Here is a 21,822-nt window from a genome sequence, read left to right as displayed (position 1 = left end):
AGTAAAGTCGACTTTGGTGGAATTTGAACACAGAACGTCAGGTTGGATGAAATGCTGCTAAGCATCTTGCCTGGCATGCTAACGATTCTGCCAGCTCAATAATAACAACAATAATAATAACAACAATAATAATAATAACAATAATGACAAAGAAATCATTTCTGATGTATTCTAAAAAAAGAATAGGATCCAAGTTCTGTGTTAGCAATGATGGAAACATAAAATGCAACCACTGCATCTTCAGAACACACAGAATCGAACAATAGAATTAGGAAGTTATATAACATTAATTTATGATATTAGGGAAAAAAAAACAAATGTGCCAAGGCCACCTTGAAGAGGGGAAAAAATTAATTAAGATCACTAATATCGTGTTAGGTAAAGAAAACGGAGAGATAATGGAATCAGGCCAAAACACTGGCTTAGGAAATAGCTAGGAATCAATGAAGTAGATAGGGTAGAATGCGCAAATGGAACGATGAGGAAGAAATATTGGAGAGGTATCGGCTTGTCGTTTGAGATGGAGTTAATTGGAAAAAAAGAAAAATGTAAAGTGGTTAAGTGGCTGTGTGGTTTAAGAAGCTTGCTTTTCAACCACTTGGTTTCAGGTTCAGTCCAGTTCTATGTTGAACCATCCAACCCATGCCAGCATGGAAAACAGACATTAAATGATGATTGTATGTGAAAAGTTTTGATAAAATATTTTTTTTTTTTGCATGTGGTGAATTGTAGTGAAAATGTAACAAGAAGGAAAGTGCACAGAAATTTTATATTGGACAATATGTATCTGTGTGAAGATATAAATGATTTAATAACATCTTGAGCATTTGTTTCCATTTTCAATTTTCCTATATATGTATGAAATAAAATATTTACATAGTCAACCTAGTTTCATTTGTGCTAATCATTACTAGGTTACAATTTCATGCTATCATACATTTTGATTGTAGGCGGAAAACTATCGTGTGTGTGTGTGTGTATATAGATATATATATATATATATATATTGGGTCATCCCATAAATAATGTGGTTTTTTGTACTTTTATTTTTCAAAATTTAGATAAACAAATTTCTTTTTTAATCTAAAATAAACTCTCCTTCATTTTCTACAATGCTCTTCCATCTATCTTGTAGACTTGCAAAGCCCGTCTTCCAAAATTCACTTGTCTGTGATGAAAAATACACCTCCAGTACTGTTCTGACCTCGTCTACAGAATTCATATTTTTTCCATCCAAATGATTTTAAAGACTGCAGAATAAATGATAATGAGATTGGGCAATGTCTGTCAAATATGGTGGGTAGGGCATCGTTTCCTATTCAAACTGTTCCAGCCTTTGCAATGTCATCCTTGCTGTATGTGGCTGAGTATTATCCTGATGGAAGAACACCTTTCGTCTTGAAACCAAAGATGGTCGTTTTTCTTCAAGCACAGCAGTCGATGAATGGTTGATTGACCAAATCCAAGCTTCTCTGCTAGTTCCTCATCAATTACGATGAGATTTTGTTCCATCAGGGTTTGCAGAACCTCCTCATTGAGCTCTGCAGATCTTCCAAGACAAGGCTTGTCTTCTTGGCTGTAGTTTCCGACTTGGAATTTCTGGAACCACCATTGACACAGGCTTACACTTATTGTCCGATCCCCATATACTGCATTAATATTCCTCACACTTTCCGTTGCGTTGTTGCCTTTATTGAACTCATAAAGCAAAATATGCTGAATATGCTCCCTTGTCACTTCCATTATAGCTTCGAAAAAAAACAACTGTTTAAATTGAACTGCACTCTTTAAAACTTGCACTAAGAATAAGGACAAGGTAAAATTATTATCTGCTTTTATAGCAAGTTGATTCAGGTAGTTTATCCCCTCCGGCTTTAAGTTCATTCAGTTAAAAAAACACATTATTTATGGGATGATCCAATATATATATATGTATATATATATACACATACAAACACACACAGAGGCATATCTCAAGCTGTGTTGTTTTTTGACTTTGTTTTTGTTTTCAAGAAATTAAAAAAATAAACCTAAACTTCTGTCAATTTATTTAACTTTATGTTGGTTCCAGTGAACATATTTAAAAACATTTTTTTTTTTTTTTTTTAATAAAACACTTAAAAACGCATACTGAAGTGGAAAATGAAATGAAATACTTGTGAGAATAAAACCATTCACCAAAACACTTTGGCTAATAAATTTTTAAAACATGTTTTGTTTTTTTGTGTTGTTTTTCAAGTTAGGTCACATGTCTTGGAACCAATTACTGGCATATCTGTGTGTATATATGATTAGTAAGAAAGATAGATAGATAGACAGGTAGTTATGTATGTGTGTGTGCATGGTGGATTATAATCAAATATATTGTTAGATAGATGTCTATATGCATAAACTTGCTATACACTTACTATATATATATATATATATATATATATATATATACATACATACACACATACACAAATGATATACACTTGTGTTTATCATAATTTCTCATACATGTATGTAGAGTGAGAAAAAAAATATATAATTATTAAATTTAATTAGAGGATATGTAAATCTCATGGAGGGATGGTTTCATTCAAGGAAATACTGCTTCAATACCTAGTATTTGGGTGGGGGAATGAATTTCCTAAAACTAATGGGTGTATACTAAAATATATAGTTTATATTCATTTAAAAGAAGAAAAGAAAATGGAGATTAAGAAGTTAATAATTGTTTATTATTGGTCATCTTCACTTACAGCTGTTTCAATTAATGCTCAGTAAACATTAAATTTACATTTGGATGTTATCTTTTTTCCTCTAATGATATTGTGTTCATGTCACATAAATGTAAATTTAATGTTTATTGAGCATTAATTGAAACAGCTGTAAGTGAAGAAGACCAATAATAAACAATTATTAACTTCCTAATCTCCATTTTCTTTTCTTTTTTTATATATATGTATGACAACAGATTTCCAAACAGCTGTTATATGGCAAGTTGACTCCATATATACATATATATGTATGTATATTTGAACACACACGAATTTCAACAAATATTTTGCCATGCCTAGGTGGGTGAAACAGATCCTCCCTTGCATGTCACCAATCATAATAACAATCATAAACAAAGAGAAAATAAGGCTGCAGAAAGAAGAAGCAAAGTGCAAAGACTTGCAGGAATCTTACCACTTTGAGATTTTAACCAACACCTGAGTTCATCGCTTCCATCGTTGCAATGTAGTTTTTTATCACACCGTTCTGTCATCGGAATACAATGAGTCTCACTCTTACATATAAATATACTTTTATTTTCTTTTTTACACACACTGATGTCAAAGTCTGGAGGAATTTCTGGAAAACGAAACAAAGAAGAAGAAAAGAAGGTAAGTATTTGAATGGGTGGGAGTTTTTAGATCTTGGAAAAAGGATGGTGGTGGCAGTGAAAGGTTGTGGTGGTGGAGGTTGGTTTAGTGATGGTAATGATCATGATGATGATGGTTCTCACGATAATAACAATGATAAGTGAGGATGGCTTTGAAGACAACAGCAACAATCATGTTGCTGGTAAGGATGGTTACAGGTTAGATAATACTAATCATTTCTAGTAAAGGGACAAGGCCTCAGATTTTGGGGAAGGGGGGGCAGTCGATTACATCAACCCCAGTGTTTCACTGGTACTTAATTTATCGACCCTGAAAATATGAAAGGCAAAACTGACCTCAGCAGAGTTTGAACTCAGAACATAATGGCAGACAAAATACCACCAGGCATTTCATCTAGCGTGCTAACAATTCTGCCAGCTCCCCACTTTATGTAGTAGTAGTAGTAATAATAATAATCTTTGCTATGATAGGCACAAGGCCTGAAATTTATGGAGAGGGGGTAAGTCACAGTATTTCACTGGTGCTTAATTTATCGACCCTGAAAGGATTTAAGGCAAAGTCAACCATGGTGGAATTTGAACCTCAGAACATAGCAGCAGGTAAAATACTGCCAAGCATTTTGCTAGGTGTCCTAACGATTCTGCCAGCTCACCATCTTAGTAATAATAATAGTAATCCTTTCTACTATAGGCACAAAGCCCGAAATTTGGTGGGAGGGGATAAGTTAATGAAATCAACCCCAGTGCGTAACTGGTACTTAATCTATCAACCTCAAAAAAGGATGAAAGCCAAAGTTGATTTTAGTGGAATTTGAACTCAGAATATAAAGATAGACGAAATGTCTAAGCATTTCACCCAGCTTGCTGCCTTGATGATGATGATAATCCTTTCTTCTATAGTCACAAAGCCTGAAATTTGAAGGGAGGGAGCTAGTAGATTACACTGACCCCAGCACTTAACTGGTACTTGTTTAATCGACCCCGAAGGGATAAAAGGCAAAGTCGACCTCGGCAGAATTTGAACTCAGAACGTAAAGACAGATGAATGAAATGCAACCAAGTACATCGTAAGGAGCTAGCTGAAAATTTCCCCAACTCAGTGCCTTGCCCCATCATCTGATATCAGCAGAAAAAAGGGCAGTGAGAAATTAAAAAAAGGAAAAAGTGAAAGAAAACGCTGAAAACGGTTTAGAATTCTTTGTCAACTTACTGGGACATGGTTCATTTTCACAGGGTTTAGTTTCTGATGAAGGTCCCGTACAATCTTTACCTTCATAGCTAGGATATGGTGCGGAACAGAGCCTTACTCGTTTCTGGACACCGACTGGACCACAGTTCTTGGTACATACTGACCATCCACTCCATAAAGTCCAATTGCCATCAACTGTGGGAATATATATACATATATAAAAAAAGAAAACATTATTAAAGGAATGGGTTAATTCAGTGAATTATTCTTTTATGCTTTTTGTAATTGTTTGTCATAAGATTGTGGCCATGCTGGGGCTCTGCCTTGAAACGTTTTAGTCAAACAGGTACTTAATTTTTTTAAGCTTGGTCCTTTTCCTATCAGCCTCTAGTGATATGGGGATGTAAACACACCAACACCAGTTGTCAAGTGCTAGTCGGGGACACACAAGACACTCACACGCACATATATATCCAAGAATTAGGGAATGGAGTAGATAAAAATCCAGGCTACAAATGTTTCATAGCTAGCAGAACCTCGGAAGTAGTAATTATCCAAATGAAAGTAGACTGTGACTAGTCTTCAGACCAAGGATTCTTTGATTACATCAAGTTTACAAACCTCAATACAGGAAAAATTCACAACCTTCTGCTCCAATAAACCACTATTTTTCCTGAAAATTGTTTTTTCATATCTTCTATGGATTGCTTGAAGCTTACTAACTTTCTACACTTTGATCCTTGGATCTTATCTTTACACTCACACACACACATGTATATATGATGGGCTTCTTTCAGTTTCCATCTACCAAATCCACTCACAAAGCTTTGGTCAGCCTGAGGCTATAGTAGAAAACATTTGCCCAAGGCGGCACACAGTGGAGCTGAACTCAGAACCATGAGGTTGGAAAGCAAACTTCTTACCACACAGCCACACCTGCACCTAAAATCTGCACCCAAGTGACAGCTTCACAGCTACCTTAACCCTTAAAACAGCAGATGTCATCATTTGATGCTTCAAAAATTGTACATGCATATGACCATCATCAGTTGATACCTGAGTGTCTTTGTGTAATGTGCCAAAGCATCGATGAAGGAAATCAAGTTGAAAATAGAAGATTTCTCCACCAAAGATGGAGTTTTTTCCTGACTTTCGTTCATCGCCAGACAATGCAGATGATGCCAATACTTTAAATCATTAAATACAAATGTCAACCCATTAAAATACAAAAGCCAGCCCATTAAAACACAACAGCCAGCCCATTAAATATTAAAACACAAAATGAACAAACTTTCTGTTAAACACTCCTCTCTCTCTGACTGGGGTTGCCATGTATCTTCTCTATAATAAGACACTTTTTTCCATCCCTTTTATCATCTATTTTTCATTACCTGGCACGACCCCCCTCAATACTACTCCCCCTCTCAGTTGAGGGGATCCTTGTCTCACAAGTTACTTGGTGCCCCATAAAAAGCACCCAGAACACACTGTGAAATGGTTGGTGTTAGGAAGAGTATCCAACCATAGAAACCATGCCAAAGCAGACAGCAGAACTCTGTGCAGTTACTTGACGACTGCCAGTTCCTATGAATCCATCCTACCCATGCCAGCACAGAAGACAGACATTTAATGATGATGATGATGGCTTCAATTAATTTTCTCCTCTTCTTTACAATCTTAAGCCATCATTTCCTTGCCTTTAACTGTCAAATTGAGTGCAGAGATAATAAACAGTACGCAAATCTGAGATTGTGGATTTTGAGAAGCTTTTAAAGATGTAAAAATTCTCAAATTTATCAAAATACCAAACAAAAAAAAAAAATCAAAAAAATCTAAGAATATATACATATAAAGAAAACAAAAAACAGAACAAAAAACTTACTCTGTTAGTGCTGTTGCAATTAATAGCGAGATTTTGCTGCCTTGCACCTGAGCTACCGAAATAATTTCTTTTATCAATTACAGGAATTTCTTCTCAGGTTTCAAGAAATACCATAAGTAGAATCATTATCCTTTCACACCTGAACACAAATCTCTGAGAAATTCTCAGGTAATTAACCAATTTATTTATTTTATTTGCCGTTTTGGCATCATCTGTAATCTCGTTCACTGGATATTAACAAATGTCACAAGTATTATATTTTGGAATATGAAAACAGTCATAAAGAGATTTATTATCATTATTATTATTATTATTATCATTATTATTGAAATATATGTAGCTATAGTTGTTGCTATGCGATGGGAGATGGGAAGTTGTCACATTCATTAACCTAGGTTAACAATAGAAAGGTTATAACATGTCTGTTTTTTAATGTTAACCTCGGATGACACAAGAAATGAGTTTAGGAATGAAATATTTCACATGAAAATCTATAGTTAAATTAGGGTTAACAATATAAAGGCAATTATAAACCCTGTTTAACCTAGGATAATAGAGACGTTATGACATTTCTAACTGTTCTACAGTGTTATCCTAGGTTAACTAATGAGATGTCACTTGTTAACCTAGAATAATATTATAGAAGAGGTAGTGAAGGTGTGTGGCTTAGTGGTTAAGATATTTGGTATACAAGCATAAAGCCATGAGTTCAATTCCTGTCAGTGCTGAGTCATTGAACAAGACACTTTATTTCTTGTTACTCCAGTCCACTCATCTGGCAAAAATGATTTGTACCTGTAATTACAAAGGGGTCAGCTTTGTCATGTTCTGTGTCATGCAGAATCCCCCTGAGAATTACATTAAGGGTATGCATGTTTGTGAAGTGCTCGACCACTTGCACATTGAGTTTACAAGCAAGTTGTTCCATGGATCAAATCAAGTGGAACCCTCGTCGTCATAACCAAAGGAGGGCCAGTTTATAGAAGAAGTAGGTATATTAGTTAACCTAGGGTAACATAGAACATGTTATTGTTCATCTCACATATCAGTATCATGTCCCATTATATTACACTATATGACAGCTACATGTTTTCCCAAATGCCCTTCTCACTATACTCCATGGTCCCCACTAGAGGACATGTCCTCTCCATTGCACAACACGATGCCCATTAGGGTTAATGGTAGTTATCTAGTAGTGTGTTGCAGAGATAGGGATATAAGGCAAAGAGGATATTGGCTAAAAGGGACCGAGATGGTGATATAATTCAGAGAGGGGTATTGGTTAACCCTTTAGTGTTTAAACCAGCCATATCCGGCCCAAAATATTCTACCTGCTTTATGTTCAAACTGGCCAGATCTGGCCTCTCACACCTACCTTGCAATGTCATTCTTAAAATAGACAACTACATCGTTGATATCTCAAAGCTACAAGATAATACGAGATTAATTCAAAACAATGTGAATAAATAAACATTGACGGCATGATCTGAATGCTAAAGGGTTAAAAAGGGGACAAAGGTGGTGATATAAAGCAAAGAGGGACATTTGGTTAAAAGGGACAGAGGTGGTGGCATAATTCAGAGAGGGACATTTGGTTAAAATGAACAGAGATGGTGACCTAAGGCATAGAGGGATGGTGATGCATGGTAGAGATATGTTGGTAGTGTAACAAAAGAGGAGTTACTAACCAGGACAGTGTGTAAGATAACATTGAGATATTTGAGTTTCTTTTTTCTCCTCGTCCTCCCTGCCGTCGACGACAACATAGCGTGTCCTTTCTTCAGTGCCAAATCCACAAGTCTTCGAGCAGCCAGAAAGAGATCCCCAAGGACCCCATGTCATCACAACTGACAGCACTGAAAAAAGAAAAAAAAAATCCATATAAATAATTATAAGAAATTGAGAAAAGAAAGTCACATGACACTCAGGACGGCACAAAGAGAGAGTTTTCGTTTTTCTTGAGCTGTAGGCATGGCTGTGGTAAGAAGATTGCTTCCTAACCACATGGTTCCAGGTTCAGCCCTACTGTGTGATACCTTAGACAAGTGCCACACCTACATACATACGCACACACAACAGGCTTCCACACAGTTTCCGTCTACCAAATTCTCAAATTCACTTGCAAAGCATTCATTGGCTTGGAGCTCTAGTAAATGACCCTTACCTGAGGTGCCATGCTGTGGGACTGAACCTGAAACCATGCGGTCAGAGAGTGAGATTCTTAACTCACACGCACATACCCACACTTTTTACAAACTTTTTCCAAATACTAAAGAATCGGTCAACATGACACGAGACCTGAAGACACTTATCCAAGATGCCACATGGTGGAATTGAACCTAGAGCCATATGGTTAGGAAGTGGATTCACAGTTGTGTCTGCTCCTGTGGCTTGTTGCAATCTTGCCTCCTCGTCCTCAACACAATCAGAACTGCTGGAGTTTGTATTGATGGTGTTCAGTTTAAGCCTTTGCGGGAGGGGGGGGGGGGAATGTAGATGAGTAGGGAAGCAGAATTCTGGAGGGATAATGGTGTGGGGAAGAAGGAATGGGTGTGGTGGTTAGAGAAGTTTCTGGCGAGGGAGAGAGATGAGTAGGTTTGAGAGGAGCAAAGAAGTCAGGAGAGAGGAGGGGAGAGAAAGACAAAGGAATAGAGAAAGAGACAGAGAGAGACGAAGGGAGAGAAAGAGAGAGAGAGAGACGAAGGGAGAGAAAGAGAGAGAGAGAGAGACGAAGGGAGAGAGAGAGAGAGAGAGACAGGGAGAGAAAGACGAAGGGAAAGCGAGAGAGACGAGGGGAAAGAGAAAGAAAGAGAGACGAAGGGAGAGAAAGAGAGAGAGATGGAGAGAGAGAGAGATTGTACGGGGAGGACGCGAACGGGACAAAACAGTGAAGTGCTTTGGTGAATGGGCAATCAGCCAGTTATTAGTGTTTACTAACAACACACTATCAGGAGTCCCAGCAGGGGTGGGTAACAAGTTTGGGGTAGGCCACACCCCAACCGACTGGAAAGAAATAGAAATATGCGCGTATAGAGGTGCGTTAGTGTGTGTATGTATGTATACATGTGCACGTATGTATGTGTAAGTATGCATACGTGCACCTATGCATGCATATACATGTGTGTATCTATGTAAACATGCATCTATATTTTGTATGTTAGCTCAAATACAATCATTCATGCATATCCATACACACACACACACACACACACATATATATATATATATCTATATATACATATATAAATACACACATAGACACACAAGCATCAGTCAAAAATCTTAACAAGCTACATTCAACGGTTGTGTATTCGTCTATGACTTATTTTTCTCTTCGCTTCATCTCTTGATCTCGATATCTCACACACACACACACACACACACACACTCACTCATTCTCTCCCCCCCTCCCTTGCCAGAAGTCTACACCAATGTTAATTAGAAAAGAGATTCTATAACATGGAAGCAATAATGCCCGTCTGTGGCAGACTGTGACGAGTGTACGATTAGCAAAAGTTGTCTACGAACATTGTAGACCAGAGGAATGTATATATATATATATATATATATGTATGCGTGTGTATATACATATATATATATATATATGATTATACGATGTGTAAGGTTGTGCAAGGTGGTGTATACTTACATATATAGAAGACAAGACAGAGTACTTATTAGACATAGTCATGTAATAGTATTGTAGGGAAACATGTCAGTGAGTGTAGCCGATTATTCGTAGCATGGGTGAGTGTATATAGACGAATGCAGACAGATGTAGAGGTTGATATACTGGGCATTGAAGATCTGTGATAGAGTATGGTAGTGTGTGTGTGTGTGTGTGTGTGTGTGTGTGTGTGTGTGTGTGTATATATATGTATATATATATATAGGATAGCAGGTAGTGAGTTTACGAAGTAGAGGTGTATATATGTGGTGCATTGAAGGCGTGTGAGGCAGGTGTATAGTAACTAATGTATAGTCGTGTATATAGGGACTTACTGGAAGATGTAGAGGTCTGTATGCTGCGTATTGAAATTGTGTCAGGATGTGTATATAGGAGTGCAGGGCCGTATATATACGCAGGATTACAGGCAGTGAGTGTCGGATCGGATGTGGGATGCAGAGGGAGGTATATATATATATATATATATACATGCTCTGTCCATCAAATCGGTGTTGCCTGAACAGGTGGAGGGTGTAACCACATGTCAGATGTTGAGGTGAATGCAGGGCAACGTGAAATGAAGTGCTTTGCTCAAGAATTATTGACAATGTATATATATATATATTTATGTTGTATATTGAAGATGTGTGTGGGTGTATAGAGACGTATAGGTATAGATAACAAGGTGTGTAGAAGCCTGTATGTTGCGTACAGAAATTGTGTGAGGATGTATAGACCAGTGTATATAGAGGACAACAAGCAGTGGGTGTATAACATGGAATACTGTGTGGACAGACAGTCAATGTTGAGGACTACATGCAGTGTGTATAATATTTGTAGTGTGTATAAAATATGTGATGTACAGTAGTGTGTGTGTATGTATGTATGTATAAGAAAAAGAAATGTTAACATCCCTTCAAGAAGATTTAATGGTGTATATACACAAGACTACAGGCAATGGGTGTATATTATGTAATGATATATAAATGTATATATGGTGTGTATATGTGATATGTATGGCAGGGTGTATACATGTAGAGTTTATAAAACGTGTGATAGTGTATAACAGTATGTATATATAAAGGTGTATATATGTGGTGTGTAGAAGATGCTTATGCGGACAGTGAAATGAGAAGCAGTGGATGTAGAGGACTTCATGCAGCTTGTTGCAGATGTGCGATGGTGTGTGATGGTGAAACTGAGAGTGTGTATAAAGATGTGTAGAATGTGTTGTGTGTGTGTGTATATATATATATACATATATATATATATATATATATATATATATATATATATATATATATATATATATATATAAATGTGGGTGCATTTGTATGTATGTGTGTATTTCTGTTTTATGTATGTGGGTAAACATGCGACTGTGTGTTTATATACGTACACTTGTGCTGATAATGTATTTATGTATGTGTGTCTATGTTTGTGTGCGTGGGTGTATCTATATATTCATGTGTGTGTGTGTGTGTGTGTGTGTGAAGGAATGTCTGTATTTATATGTACACATGCGAATGATATGAGAGATGTTTTGTTTGCATAAAGTTTGTTATGTAACAGCAGAAGTTCAGCAGAAATAACATAAGCTAAAATGATGACAGAAGATTCTAAACAAAATATGCAAAGTAAACAAACAAAATATGCAACAAAAAGCAAAGAACAACAAAAACAACACAAGATCAAAAAAAAAAAGAAAAACAAAACTAATAGGAAGTCATGTGACTTTGTTAGTGAATGCTGGAATATGTTTGGGATTAATTATGAACAAAAAAAACGGTTTAATTACTTACCAGGGGGTATTAAAAGAAGTAGGAAGAGTAATAATTTAGTATCCATTTGGTAGGAGGAGGTGGTCATGGTGGGAGTGGTGATACTGGAAAATAACAGAGAAATATTAGAAGAAATTAAGATACACCATCATTATCATCATCAATGTTAACATCAGTATGAACACAGAACATCTCAACAGAAAGAGAAAAAAAGCAAGTCAGGTGTTATGTAGTCATATAAGGGGCCCCAGAGCAGAGAAGCTCGTTTACACACCTGAGATAGGGGTTGAACTGCAGGTAATAAGGGTGCTATTTTGGAGAGGAGATATTTGTGGTTGTGTTTGTATGAACATTGTTATCTATATTAGTGTGGGGTCTGAACACACTGTGTGTGTGTGTGTGTGTGTGTATGTATACACATACACTCATACATAAATATGTATACACTCCTGTAGGCACAGGAGTGGCTGTGTGGTAAGTAGCTTGCTTACCAACCACATGGTTCCGGGTTCAGTCCCACTGCGTGGCACCTTGGGCAAGTATCTTCTACTATAGCCTCGGGCCGACCAAAGCCTTGTGAGTGAATTTGGTAGACGGAAACTGAAAGAAGCCCGTCGTATATATGTATATGTATGTGTGTTTGTGTGTCATGGTGAGCAGAAAGGAAAGAGAGGAGAAAGAAAACGAGGATAAAGCAGAGAGTGAGAGAAAGAGAGAAAGAGAAAAAGACGGAGAGAGAAAAAAAATGAGAGAGAGAAGCATCCATGATGTGAGGTAGGGGGAGCATAATAATCTTAGCAGAGGGATGTTCTGATGGTGAGGATAAAGAGAGAGAGAGAGCGAGATGATGATGATGATGATGATGGTGGTGGTGGTAGTGATGACTGGATAGTGAAAAGTGTATTTGTTTTTAATAGAACTAAGATTTTTATATCACTTGACGCTTACGCTTAAGTGCAATATTCTGTGAAACATTCACATTTATTTACATGACAAACTAAAGGTTGTATCATATGTACGGGATATTTTTTGTTTGTTTACGAGAAAAATGGAAAAATAAGAGTAAATATTTATTTTTATGAGTGCTGTGTACTAAGTCTATAAAATTGTGCATAAAATCTATAAAGTGAATATATAAAGTACATTAACCCTTTCGTTACCAACTCAGCTGAAACCAGTTCTGGCTCTGAACTACAAATGTCTTGTTTTCAAAAGTTCTGAATTAAAATCTTCCACCAAACCTTAGTCACAATTTATGTTCCTAACACTAGCTTAACGATAATTAAGTTATTTTACTAAATTCTTTGTTATATTTAAAATTAATTGAAAGAAACACAGAGCATCACAAAATAAATACAGTAAGAAAAGGGTTAAATAAACATCCTGTTCCAATTTCTTTCCTTCTTCAATGAGCAGCAGATGAGTGACTATCTTTCCATACAGACACAACACAGGCCACGCTTTCAGGTTTTTGGGATAAAGTTTTCAGAAATAAACCAATAAGTTTACCATTAATTCCATGAAATTTTCTTGGGTCCCCACTAGTGTATAATAATAATAATAATAATCATCATCGTTTAACGTCCGCTTTCCATGCTTGGACGATTTGACTGAGGACTGGTGAAACCGGATGGCTACACCAGGCTCCAATCTAATTTGGCAGAGTTTCTACAGCTGGATGCCCTTCCTAACGCCAACCACTCAGAGAGTGTAGTGGGTGCTTTTACGTGTCACCCGCACGAAAACGGCCACGCTCGAAATGGTGTCTTTTATGTGCCACCCGCACAAGCCAGCCCAGGGGCACTGGCAACAATCTCACTCGAAAATAATAATAATAATAATGATGATAATGGTTTCAAATTTTGCCACAAGGGTAGCGATTTTGGGGGAAGGAGTGTGTTGATTACATTGACCCCAGTATTCAACTGGTACTTATTTTATAGAACTCGAGAGGATAAAAGGCAAAGTGAACCTTGTCAGGATTTGAACTCAAAATGCAAAGACAGACAAAATGCCAGCTCGCCACCTTTGTCAGTGTTAATAATAATAATAATAATGATAATAATAATAATGATAATAATAATAATAATAATAATAAGAGCACTTAGAGAGTGCAAACCTCCGCCAAGGCAACACCAACGTCCTCTCAACTATTAACCAGAGATGATTTTTAAAATGGGAATATCTGAAATAAACTCGACTGCTCTCACAAACGAGGAAACTAAAAATGAACCTGACTGCTCTCAAAAATTAAGTAAAAAACAGGAAAGATAATCCAGAATCCTTGTCCAGTACTGGATCGATCCAAAATCTAATCAGTTCATGCTAGTCCCGACTCTAAACATCCCTGAAAGTTTCATCCGAATCCTTCAAGCGCTTCTTGAGATATCTTGTCCACGGACAAACAAACAAACACAACTGAAAACAATACCTCTGCCTTAGCAAATAATAAAGTGGTAATAAATTATAATCCTTTTTACTATAGGCACAAGGCCTGAGACTTTGCTGGAGAGCAATAGTTGATTATGTTGACCCCAGTACTGATCTGGGACTTATTTTATTGACCGTGAAAGGATGAAAGGCAAAGTCAACCTCAGTGGAATTTGAACTCAAAACGTAGAGACTTAAAATGCCACAAAACGTTTTGCTCAACATGCTAACGGTTCTGCCTCAATTGATTGCTGAGTCAGTTCACGCTTCACTAGAGTTGTTTTAAAAGGCAAACCACCTTGAATGTGTGCGAGTGTGTGTATGTGTGTGCGAGTATGTGTGTGTGTGTGTGTGAGAATGCGTGTGTATGTGTGTGTGAACATGTATGTATGTGTGTGTGTATGTGAATGTGAGTGTATGAATGTGAGTGTGTGAATGTATGTGTGAGTGTGTGTGTGAATGTATGTGCGAGTGTGTGTGTATGTGCGTTTGTGAATGTGTGTGCTTGCTAGAGACAGTATAGGGGGAGATATACAGAGAAAGAGGTGGGAGGGGTGGACCGTAGGGGGGAGGAATGGCCTGTTTTGTGTTGAAATGTTGAAGAAAGTTCAACAGAGACTGAATGCAATGACGTGTTATCATTGTTTACAGCTGTCTTTAGTAACAGAGATCCAAGTTCAGTTGACATTATTACATACTGAATAGAAATGAGTGCTGGGAGGGCGTGGGAGCATGCATGTACGTGTGTGTGTGTGTGTGTGTGTGTGTGTGTATATATATATATATGTATGTATAGACACCAGTGAAGTCACCAAGTACCTTGTAAGATCATTCAGTCAGGGAAGTTTTGACTTGCAAGTCACTTGGTGACCCTGCTGGTACCAGTGCTATGCAAAAAACACCACCCAGTACACTTGGTAAAGTGGTTGGTGTTAGGAAGGGCCATCTGGCTGTAGAAACCAGGTCAAAGTGTTGGCCTTAGGAAGGGCCATCCGGCTGTAGAAACCAGGTCAAAGTGCTGGTGTTAGGAAGGGCCATCCAGCTGTAGAAACCAGATCAAACTATTGGTGCTAGGAAGGGCCATCCGGCTGTAGAAACCAGGTCAAACTATTGGTGCTAGGAAGGGCCATCCGGCTGTAGAAACCAGGTCGAACTATTGGTGCTAGGAAGGGCCATCCGGCTGTAGAAACCAGGCCAAAGTGTTGGTGTTAGGAAGGGCCATCCAGCTGTAGAAACAGTCCAATCCATGCCAGCATGGAAAACAGGCATTAGACACCCTAAAATTAACTGGAGGCTGGATACTGAGGCAGAACAGAGAAAACAGGGATCCAATAACAGAGAAACGGAAAAGACAGTCCTGAGTCAAGAATGGTAGAATGTCGGTGGCCTATGCTCCTTAAGGAGCAAAAGGGCTGAAGTAGTGATAATAGTAAATTCTGAAGGACTCATACTTTGGTGACCCATCCAACCCATATACAAACATTAGATGATGATGATGATGATGATGTGTGGTAAGGAGCTTGCTTCTCAACCACATGGTTCTGGGTTCAGTCCCACTGTGTGGCACTTTGGGCAAGTGTCCTCTACTATAGCCTCAGGCCAACCAAAGCCTTGTGAGTAGATTTGGTAGACGGAAACTGAAAGAAGCTCGGTGTGTGTGTGTGTGTGTGTTTGTATTTGTCCCCCACCACTGCTTGACAACCGATGTTGGTGTGTTTACATCCCTGTAACTTAGCAGCTTGGCAAAAGAGATCTGATAGAATAAGTACCAGGCTTAATAAAAATAAAAAGGAACCAGGGTCAATTCATTTGACTAAAAGTTCTTAAAGGTGTAGTTTGTAGATAAGCACTCTGTTGGTTATGATGACAAGGGTTCCAGTTGATCCGATCAACTGGAACAGCTTCCTTGTGAAATTAAGATGCAAGTGGCTGAGCATTCCACAGACATGTGTACCCTTAATGTAGTTCTTAGGGAGATTTAGTGTGATACGGAATGTGACAAGGAGTGGCCCTTTGAAATACAGCTACTACTCATTTTTGGTTGCTGAGTGGACTGGAGCAACGTGAAATAAAGTGTCTTGCTCAAGGACACAGTGCACCACTGGGAATTGAACTTATGATCTTGTGATTGTGAGCCGAATACCTGAACCACTAAGCCACAGTGTAATGTGAAACAGTGTACTTGCGCAGCAGCAGCAGTGGTGGTAGAGTTAAAGCTGTCTGGGATGTAGTAGTGTGGTTGGTATGTGTGTGTGTGTGTGTGAGTGTAGCAGTGTAGTGTGCAGTACACTGTCACAATAACCACCCAAAATCCTCCTCCCACCACCACTACTCCTTCTGCTCCTATCACCACCACTGCCACCACCCCTACCACCACCACCACCACCACCACAACCCTTATCACCATCACCACCACCCATCATTATTATATTTAGCACACTGCAATATTTGGTGAATATAGTTTAAATTTCTGATTCTATTGAGCTTATTTCCCAAAACTAAAAGAAATCTTGTTCTTGTCGTTGTTGTGCTATTTTTCTTATTACAGCTGTTGTTGTTGTTGTTATTGGTACAATTGTTGATGTTTATCATCTTGTTGTTGCTGTTGTCAATTACAGATTAACCATAATTCCTTGCATTTGTTCCTGTTCTGTTATGTGTATTTTTTTTTCTTTTCTTTTTTCGTTGTATGTTGTTTGTGTAGTTATTGTAATTGTGTTTTTCTGATATGTTTGTGCTGTTGTTTTTTTTCTTCTTTATTTCTCTCGTTGTGTTTCTATTACAAATTGCTCAGCTACATATGATGTTCCCTGAAGCATGAGAAACAGCTTTGAAGGGTTCCAAAATATAAATTAAATAAATAAAGAAAGAGAGAAAGAAGAAGAACAAAAAATGAAAAGAAAAAAAAAAGAGAAAAAAAATCCATCCAAAGAACTCGGCTAGATATTGGCAGCGATCTCTTGTGAGTTGTGCTATATATATGTGTGTGTATGTGCATATATGTGTGTGTGCATGTGTATGTGTGTATGTGCATATGTGCGTGTATATGTGTGTGTGCATATATGTATGTGCGTGTACATGTGTATATGTGTGTGTATGTGCATATATGTGTATATGTGTGTATATGTGCATATATGTGTATATGTGTGTGTATGTGCATGTGTGTGTGTGTATGTGCATGTGTGTATATATATGCATAGGTGTATATATGTGCATATATGTATTTGTGTATGTATGAGAAAATGTGTGTGGGTGTATGTATCAGTTTACACACAAACACATATCCACTCCACATATGTATATACATATATACACACATATATACATACACACACATGTACACTAACATATACACACACATATATACATACACACATGTACACTAACATATACACACACATATATACATACACACACATATACATACACACACATATACATACACACATGTACACTAACATATACACACACACATATACATACACACATGTACACTAACATATACACATGCATATACATTCATACATATATACACACACACGTGTGTACATATGTGTGTGGATTTATCTATAAGTATGTATTTAAATATGTATTTAAAATATCTGATTGTATATATGTGAAGAGAGAGAGAGAGAGAGAGAAGCAGAGTTCTGTGTGTGTGTGTGTGTGTTTGGATATTCGAGCGTTTGACTTTGTGAATGTTATTCCTCTGTATTACAGAAAAAGTATCTCTGTTGCTTTAACATCTGTTGCTCTCCTTATCGGAGTCTCTTCAGAGCTAATGGATAGATTAACAATGGCACTGGCAGGAATTAGAGACAGTAATATGTCGGCAATAACAACGATGATGATAATGATGATGATGATGATGATGATGATGATGATGATAATAATAATATGAACATGCAACAGACAAATGGAGAAGAACTGGAAAATATTTGAAGAAATTTAATGAATAATGAAATATGTTGAGGAATGTGTTTAAAAGAAGAAATATCTTAAACAAGAAGATAATTTGTTTTTGTGAATGAAAAGAAAAAAAAGAAAATTTTGTAATCTGGAAGGGCAAAACATAAATATTGTATTGAAAGAAAAAAAAAGTTGTAAAAAAATATTTAAAGGAAAATAATTGGAAGGAACAAAAGAAAGGAAAAGATTGATATAACTTATAATAAACGAAGATTACTGTCGATGTAGAATATTTTGGAAAGTGCAAGGATTTGCGGGGGGGGGGGCAGGTTTGCGATGTATATGGGACGAAGATGGTTCTTAGAGTGTGTCTTTCATCTGTTTTCAAAGAGAAAACTGTTTCAAAGAATTTCATCTCTTGAGTAGATTTAGAATGGAATTTTGGAGGAAAACTTTTAAATAATGTTTTCAAAACAAAGTTCCTCACAAGTGTCACTTGTGGGTAATGCTATTTGGATAACACTTTTTTTGTTTCCTGCTTGTTTCAGTCATAATTCTGCGGCCATGCTGGAGCACTGCTTTATTGGATTTTAGTTGAACAAATCAACCGCAGTAGTTTATTTTTTTTTCTTGAAGCTAGGTACTTATCCTATTGGTGTCTTTTGTTGAACTGCTAAGTTATGGGGGTCATAAATACACGAATACTGGTTGTGAAGCGGTGATACAGGACAGACGAACACACACACATATATATATGACAGGCTTCTTTGCATTTTCTATCTACCAAATCCACTCACAAGGCTTTGGTTGTCTCGAGGCTGTGGCAGAAGACACTTGCCCAAGAAGCCACACAGTGGGACTGAACCCAGAATCATGTGGTTTGGAAGCACAGCCACAACACTTCTGATGGACACTATAACACTCAGCCCTTTTGGGTAACACCTAAGGAAAACACCTTTGAGGAACACTGCAATACTTAACATACTTGGTAATGGTTTCAGTTAAGACTTGTGGATAACACTGGGATAACATAGTCATTCTAATACTTTTAGATAACTTTCAGATAACACTTTTGGATAAGACTTTTGTATAACACTTGCAAGAAAAATTTTCAAAGAAAACTTTTAAGCAACGGATTCAAAGAAGCCATTTTCTAGACTAGAACACAATCAGAGAATGAGAAATATGTCATGCTGTCTGTCTCATTGTTACAATGTCTTTCTCATATTCAGGAAAAATTCAGTTATCATGTAACAAAAATATTGATCCAAGTTAATCACAGAGGAAGACAGGAAGAAAATTAACAAAAAAAATATCAAGATAAATCTTTAAGCATTGAACTGTATCCTTGATCAAGTTTCACAACTCTGCTATCAGTTTCTCCATCTATTTTAAAAGCTATTAACCCTATTATGTCTAGATTATCAAATATACTGAACAAAAATAAATACGAAATTATTGTTCTTTTTTCTTTCCTAGTTTATTTAAGGTTACATATTGAAACAAAAAGATAAAGAAGAAGAAAAAGATCAAGTTTCTTGCATTCATGAAATTTTAGATAAACGTTTATGATTTTAAAAGAACTGTCAAATATTTATAATTATTTGTACGTTATGTCATTCAGGCATAAAGAATTGTTTGAGCTTGTCTAAATTTTCAGTTTTGTCAAGTTCGACTTCTACAGTCACATGCGTGGCTGTGTGGTAAGAAGTTTGCTTTTCAGCCACATGATCCTGGGTTCAGTTCCACTGCATGGTACCTTGGATGAATGTCTTTCACTATAGCCTAGGGTTGACCGAAGCCTCGTAAGTGGATTTGGTAGACGGAAACTGAAAGAAAAGGCAGCGAGCTGGCAGAAACGTTAGCACGCCGGACGAAATGCTTAGCAGTATTTCATCTGCCGTTACGTTCTGAGTTCAAATTCCACCGAGGTCGACTTTGCCTTTCATCCTTTCGGGGTCGATAAATTAAGTACGAGTTATGCACTGGGGTCAATGGAATCGATTTAATCCCTTTGTCTGTCCTTGTTTGTCCCCTCTATGTTTAGCCCCTTGTGGGCAATAAAAAAAAAATAAGGAAACTGAAAGAAGCCCAATGTGTGTGTGTTTGTGTATAAATATATAGTTATGGTATATGCTGTTAAGAATGTAGTTGAGGACAGTATAAAGCTCACCCTGTACTATCCGGTGGTAGTATTATACGTACTTCCAGGTTTGTGTTAGAGCTTCTTTTGTGTGTGAATATATATATATATATATATATATATATATATATATATATATATAGCGTTCAATATACACATAATTTTTCACGTCTGGCCGTATAGCCTTTTCCATTTGTTTTCCTGTCTTGTTTTCTGTCCACCACTACATTCCTCCATGGTACAAATTTAATTTGTGGTCCCTGGAAGAGCCATTTTAACGATGCGTCCTGCCCTAACTCTTCGAAACGCCTGTGTTAGAATGGCAGCAGCTGATGAAGGAAAATGTTCTCTATGTGGCCTGTGTGTTTTCTGTACTCTGGTTATTATTATTTTTTTGTCTACGTTTTGTTTGCAACGTGCTGTACCCAGATATGCACCTATATATACAGGTAGATGTAGGTATGCACATACTTGTACGTATATATGCATATACTCATTTATTATTTGTTATATATACATATATGTATGTATGTATGTATGTATGTATGTATGTGTGTGTGTTTTTGTCTATGTGTTTGTCCCCCACCACTGCTTGACCACCATTTGAGTGTGGTCAATGCCAGTACTGCCTGACTGGCCCTCATGCTGGTGGCACTTAAAAAGCAGCCATGATGATGGTGATGGTGAATATGATGATGATTAATCATTACAGGATTAAAGGATACACAGATTTAGGCTTTTGCTAGATCGTGTTGTATGAAGAAGAGACCGGCTGTATTGCAAATAAATGAAACCCCAAGCAAATTCAAGAGCCCTCTATGTGGTTGCTTGTCCTAACAGAAATAGCAGCCATCTTCAACCCAGATCAAAAACCTAAACTCAATATTTAGGAGAGGATATTAGAAAGTGTAGCCCTTGAGATTTAGAAAATAGAGGAGACTGATCGCCAGGACATGTTTGACCATGGGTCTGTCTAGTCTGGTTTGATCTGGGGCTTAACAAATTACTCAGCCAGTCGAACAACCGATCAGTGAACCAACTGACCAAGCATGCAACCGGCCAACCAGCCAACTGACCAATTGCTTGACCAACCAGTTAACCAACTGAATGACCGACTAATTGCCTGACCAACAAGTTAACCAACTGAATGACTGACCAACAAGTTAACCAACTGAATGACTGACCAATTGCTTGACCAACCAGTTAACCAACTGAATGACTGACTAATTGCTTGACCAACAAGTTAACCAACTGAATGACTGACCAACAAGTTAACCAACCAGTTAACCAACTGACCAACCATTCATCCAACTGACCAACAGGCCAATTAGCCAATTTAATTATGAATCTCTTTCCTGTTTACTGCACTTCAAGACACTAAATTGACCAAGTCAGTGGAGTGTCAGACTAAATATATCGTGCTACATCCTTCCTGGTCTCACAAAGCT

At 37.3% G+C, this 21,822-nt stretch overlaps 1 protein-coding gene across 1 annotated transcript in view; it reads right to left on the bottom strand.

Moving 5' to 3' along the window:
• The window catches only part of LOC106882839 (adhesion G protein-coupled receptor B2), an 88,472-nt gene that overhangs the window by 11,018 nt on the left and 55,632 nt on the right, over positions 1-21,822 (bottom strand). The window contains exons 3-6 of the mRNA XM_089342004.1: positions 11,914-11,996; positions 8,133-8,300; positions 4,584-4,757; positions 3,178-3,342 (exon numbers count right to left, since the gene is read on the bottom strand). Coding sequence (XP_089198130.1) covers positions 3,178-3,342; positions 4,584-4,757; positions 8,133-8,300; positions 11,914-11,996 — 590 coding nt within the window. The remainder of the gene's footprint in view (positions 1-3,177; positions 3,343-4,583; positions 4,758-8,132; positions 8,301-11,913; positions 11,997-21,822) is intronic.

This window comes from Octopus bimaculoides, chromosome 25, assembly GCF_046866305.1.
Source record: "Octopus bimaculoides isolate indiv1 chromosome 25, ASM4686630v1, whole genome shotgun sequence".
In the NCBI taxonomy this organism is placed as follows: domain Eukaryota; kingdom Metazoa; phylum Mollusca; class Cephalopoda; order Octopoda; family Octopodidae; genus Octopus; species Octopus bimaculoides.
The sequence above is the reverse complement of the archived record's forward strand: the minus strand, read 5'-3'. Positions and strand labels throughout refer to the sequence as shown.